The sequence below is a fragment of the Cherax quadricarinatus genome, chromosome 79 (assembly GCF_038502225.1).
Source record: "Cherax quadricarinatus isolate ZL_2023a chromosome 79, ASM3850222v1, whole genome shotgun sequence".
Classification (NCBI taxonomy): domain Eukaryota; kingdom Metazoa; phylum Arthropoda; class Malacostraca; order Decapoda; family Parastacidae; genus Cherax; species Cherax quadricarinatus.
Genome location: NC_091370.1, coordinates 14,488,040 through 14,494,039, shown reverse-complemented (window position 1 = coordinate 14,494,039; position 6,000 = coordinate 14,488,040). Strand labels below are relative to the sequence as shown.

The following is a 6,000-nucleotide window of genomic DNA, read 5'->3' as shown; positions in this document are numbered from 1 at the left end:
TATAATAATTAATGAGGATGATTATAACGATAATTATAATAATGCACAATGTGATTTATATATAGGTTTCGGCTTAAATAATTCTGATATCACAGGAGCGTTCCGTAGTGAGAGGCAAGGCTAGACACAACTTTTTCATACAATCTCTTTACAAATATTCGTACACAGTTGCCCATGATCCTGATATTTTACTCCAGGCAGGAATATATTTCCATTAACAATTATAAAGCTCAAAAATTCATATTCGGCGAGTAAAACGATTTAAATGCAATTTTAATTATTAAAAAATCAGCAAAAAGTAGTTTTTTCAGGAACGATGTTCGTCCCGGTGTCTGTAAAGTAAGCGACGCATTTTGCATCCGTGGCTCAAGAGTAATACTCTTTATTTATCTTCCCGTAATTATGAAGTAAGTTTGAGTACGCGTAGCATATTACTAATGTCCATCGGTGTAGTATTTATTGGTGGATGGGTTAAATGTGTTAGAGGAGGCGGGTGTTGTGTGTTCGTGTGTGTACAAGTTGCTTTTAGTGGTGGAGTTAGTTGAGCCTGTGGTGATGCCAGACCTGGAGCATGTCTATTTTACCTCCATGCTCGACCTGACACCTGGAGCATGTCTATTTTACCTCCATGCTCGACCTGACACCTGGAGCATGTCTATTTTACCTCCATGCTCGACCTGACACCTGGAACATGTCTATTTTACCTCCATGCTCGACCTGACACCTGGAGCATGTCTATTTTACCTCCATGCTCGACCTGACACCTGGAGCATGTCTATTTTACCTCCATGCTCGACCTGACACCTGGAGCATGCCTATTTTACCTCCATGCTCGACCTGACACCTGGAACATGTCTATTTTACCTCCATGCTCGACCTGACACCTGGAACATGTCTATTTTACCTCCATGCTCGACCTGACACCTGGAACATGTCTATTTTACCTCCATGCTCGACCTGACACCTGGAACATGTCTATTTTACCTCCATGCTCGACCTGACACCTGGAACATGTCTATTTTACCTCCATGCTCGACCTGACACCTGGAACATGTCTATTTTACCTCCATGCTCGACCTGACACCTGGAGCATGTCTATTTTACCTCCATGCTTGACCTGACACCTGGAGCATGTCTATTTTAGCTCCATGCTCGACCTGACACCTGGAGCATGTCTATTTTACCTCCATGCTCGACCTGACACCTGGAGCATGTCTATTTTACCTCCATGCTCGACCTGACACCTGGAGCATGCCTATTTTACCTCCATGCTCGACCTGACACCTGGAACATGTCTATTTTACCTCCATGCTCGACCTGACACCTGGAACATGTCTATTTTACCTCCATGCTCGACCTGACACCTGGAACATGTCTATTTTACCTCCATGCTCGACCTGACACCTGGAGCATGTCTATTTTACCTCCATGCTTGACCTGACACCTGGAGCATGTCTATTTTAGCTCCATGCTCGACCTGACACCTGGAGCATGTCTATTTTACCTCCATGCTCGACCTGACACCTGGAGCATGTCTATTTTACCTCCATGCTCGACCTGACACCTGGAACATGTCTATTTTACCTCCATGCTCGACCTGACACCTGGAACATGTCTATTTTACCTCCATGCTCGACCTGACACCTGGAACATGTTTATTTTATCTCCATGCTCGACCTGACACCTGGAACATGTCTATTTTACCTCCATGCTCGACCTGACACCTGGAGCATGTCTATTTTACCTCCATGCTTGACCTGACACCTGGAACATGTCTATTTTACCTCCATGCTCGACCTGACACCTGGAGTATGTCTATTTTACCTCCATGCTTGACCTGACACCTGGAGCATGTCTATTTTACCTCCATGCTTGACCTGACACCTGGAGCATGTCTATTTTACCTCCATGCTCGACCTGACACCTGGAACATGTCTATTTTACCTCCATGCTCGACCTGACACCTGGAACATGTCTATTTTACCTCCATGCTCGACCTGACACCTGGAACATGTCTATTTTACCTCCATGCTCGACCTGACACCTGGAACATGTCTATTTTACCTCCATGCTCGACCTGACACCTGGAACATGTCTATTTTACCTCCATGCTCGACCTGACACCTGGAGCATGTCTATTTTACCTCCATGCTCGACCTGACACCTGGAACATGTCTATTTTACCTCCATGCTCGACCTGACACCTGGAACATGTCTATTTTACCTCCATGCTCGACTTGACACCTGGAGCATGTGTATTTTACCTCCATGCTTGACCTGACACCTGGAGCATGTCTATTTTACCTCCATGCTTGACCTGACACCTGGAGCATGTCTATTTTACCTCCATGCTCGACCTGACATTTGGAGCATGTCTGTTTTACCTCCATGCTCGACCTGACACCTGGAGCATGTCTATTTTACCTCCATGCTCGACCTGACACCTGGAGCATGTCTGTTTTACCTCCATGCTCGACCTGACACCTGGAGCATGTCTATTTTACCTCCATGCTCGACCTGACACCTGGAGCATGTCTATTTTACCTCCATGCTCGACCTGACACCTGGAGCATGTCTATTTTACCTCCATGCTCGACCTGACGCCTGGAGCATGTTTATTTCACCTCCATGCTCGACCTGACACCTGGAGCATGTCTATTTTACCTCCATGCTTGACCTGACACCTGGAGCATGTCTATTTTACCTCCATGCTCGACCTGACATTTGGAGCATGTCTGTTTTACCTCCATGCTCGACCTGACACCTGGAGCATGTCTATTTTACCTCCATGCTCGACCTGACACCTGGAGCATGTCTGTTTTACCTCCATGCTCGACCTGACACCTGGAGCATGTCTATTTTACCTCCATGCTCGACCTGACACCTGGAGCATGTCTATTTTACCTCCATGCTCGACCTGACACCTGGAGCATGTCTATTTTACCTCCATGCTCGACCTGACGCCTGGAGCATGTTTATTTCACCTCCATGCTCGACCTGACACCTGGAGCATGTCTATTTTACCTCCATGCTCGACCTGACACTTGGAGCATGTCTATTTTACCTCCATGCTCGACCTGACACCTGGAGCATGTCTATTTTACCTCCATGCTCGACCTGACACCTGGAGCTTATAATAACAATAATAATAATAGTAATAATAATCTTTTACAGACCATAGCTAACATCAGTGGCATACTATACAGAAAGGGCCTGTTTTGGGCAACTTTGGTCAAATTTGTCCCCAGGATGCAACCCACACAAGTCAGCTAGCATCCAGGTATACCTACTTACTACTAAGTAAACAGGGACAGCAAGCGTCTCAAGGAAACACACTCCAATGTTTCCACCTGTACCAGGGATTGAACCATGGACCTCGGTATTTGAGCTGACTTTTTCTAAATTTTCTCCATTCCTCAAGGAAGGTGCCTTGATGCTGATCAGGGGCTCTTGATCCAGGGAATTGAACCTGATTTCCCTTTCCATGTGTCTGTCCTAATTGCCTGCCATTCTTCCAGGAGCTATATATATAACCCTCCATGCTCAACCCCCACACCTTAATTAAGCATGTCTACTACCTGCACTCAACCTCACACCTGCAATTTGTGTTCATCACCTCCCTACTCAACCCCACACTTGAAATGGGTCTCCACCACCTTGCTTGACCCTTTACAAGGAGATCTTCACCACCCTGTTCTACCACACACAAAGAGATCACTACCCTCTTTGACCCCATACAAAGAGAAAATCTCTACAACCTTACTTGACCCCACACAAGGAGGAAATCTCCACTACCCTGCTTGACTCCATACAAGGAGGAGATCACCACCCTACTTGACCCCATACAAGGAGGAAATCACCACCCTGCTTGACTCCATACAAGAGGAGGTGTCCACCACCCTACTTGACTCCATACAAAGATGAAATCTCCACCACCCTGCTTAATGCCATACAAGGAGATCTCAACTACTCTCCTGCTCAACATTAGGTATTGTACATGTTAGAAAAACTGTGTGTAAATTAAAAGGGCCTAAAACATGAAATAGCCCGTCAGAAGAAAATAAAGGAAGTGTTGCAGATTAATATTGCTGTAGTTCATTAGCCCTTTAGTAAGGTGCATTGAGGCTGGTGAAGAACTTGTTCCAAAGAATTGGAGAAACTCTCCCCTTCTTTGGCTCATATTTGATTATTAGCACTCATTTCCTAGGTAATGTTTACCCTGACAATAATAATCTCCCCATGATTAAAAATTTTTGCAGTAATGTTAGAGATTTGAGTTATTCATCTTTTTCAGTTCTGACGAGATAAGTTTGTCTAGCCTCTCAACTGATGAGATGAAACCAGATGATCAAGAGAGGTCCAGGTCTAAAGAGCATCGTCACAAGCACAAAAAGAAGCACAAACGTCATTCACACAAGCATAAACACCGCCATAAATCGTCCTCCAGGAAAGAAAGGTAATAAAGTATGTCTTGTGTTTTACTGAGAGCTATCTTCATATTTACTCTATGCCAGAAATCAATTTAGGTAAAAATTCTTATCTGAATATACTCTAATGTGATATTAAATCATTGTAGAGGGCTGCACTATAGTTTGAAGAATAAAAGTCACAATTCACAACACAAATTAGAAATGGAACCTAGATTACTTTTGTTTATTACCAAACTGTCATTAGGTTGTGAGGCCTTTATCAGTCATGACTTGATTATACCTGGAGGGTGTTCTGGGGGTCAACACCCCCACAGCCCGGTCCATGACCAGGCCTCGTAGTGGATCAGGGCCTGATCAACCAGGCAATACATTGAGAAAGCTTTGAACAGGCTCCAGGGGTAGAGAGGCCTTTACCAACATGTTTGTAAGGCTTTGCTTCACTCAAGATTTGGTTGAAATGGTTGCCTTATATGTATATACTGTAAAAAAAAAAAAAATTATATTGCAGAAAACACAAAAAGCACCGTTCAAAACACAGACATAAAGAATCTGAAAGTGAGAGCGCAGAATCAGAGGATGTGGAAGATGTACAACTCATTGATGAGCTGCTTGAGTCTGGCTTGGAGGCTTTGGTTACTAATCACGAACGACCACGGAGTCATGGAAGGGATGTCGAGATCCGGCGAGCATCTGCTGGTAATGGTATTGTGGAGTCTATGAAAATTGTCGTCAATAATCATAATGGTAGCAGAGACCAGGTGTGTATCTCTTAAATCAGTATTGATTTGCTAAAAACTGAAATCTTTTCACTGTCAAAAGAAATTTTATTTTTTCATTTTTGATTGTTGCAAAAAATAACTAAAAAAATATTTTACTTTACCTTACATGGCTTCTTATTTTACAGCCTGTGACTGTGTATAGCAGTGAAGACGAAATAGTTGATCAGCTTTTGAGTGATGAGAATTCAAGAGAAGCCTCACGGAAGGCTGAAGAATTTTCTTTAGATTCCTCAGACTTCCTCCACATCCATGAGGACCTTAATTTGGAGGAACTCATGAAGCAGAAGTTAAGTTGATAACAGTTTAAATTTGCATTTTCTTTTAGAGGAAGTTTACTCTGTAGGCTTTACAAACAATCATGTAGTGGTTCATAACCTCTTTTCTTCCTTGCTTTGGTAAGGGGCTCTTGATCTAGGAAATTGGATCTGTGCTCCAGTTCCCTGAATTAAGCCTGAATACCTTCCACATCATCTGCACAGGTGCTGCATAATCCTATGGGTTTAGCGCTCCCCCTTGATTATAATAATAATGACCTTTTTTCATATTTTACATATTTTATTTTTTATATTTTTCATATTTTACCCATATTTTACAGTACCTCTGTTCCATTATTAATGATTTCTATTTTGGCTAAGACAGTACATAATGCAAGTTGTGTCCTAGAGGGTCGAATTAATGTGTATAGAGATGGGAGACAGCCGGTGTGCTAAAAAAAAATGGAATCTCATAGGCAGTCTTTAAGTTACCCATGTTAATACTGTATTCCAGGTGCATTGTAAATTAAATATGTT

General features: G+C 43.1%; 1 protein-coding gene across 1 annotated transcript in view; it reads left to right on the top strand.

Moving 5' to 3' along the window:
- The first annotated feature begins 263 nt into the window (after positions 1 to 263).
- Positions 264 to 6,000, top strand: part of Prp4k (Pre-mRNA processing factor 4 kinase) — a 40,791-nt gene continuing 35,054 nt past the window's right edge. Inside the window, exons 1-4 of the mRNA XM_070101961.1 lie at positions 264 to 407; positions 4,295 to 4,456; positions 4,939 to 5,188; positions 5,335 to 5,496. Of these exons, the coding sequence (XP_069958062.1) occupies positions 403 to 407; positions 4,295 to 4,456; positions 4,939 to 5,188; positions 5,335 to 5,496 (579 nt within the window). The 5' untranslated portion in view covers positions 264 to 402. The remainder of the gene's footprint in view (positions 408 to 4,294; positions 4,457 to 4,938; positions 5,189 to 5,334; positions 5,497 to 6,000) is intronic.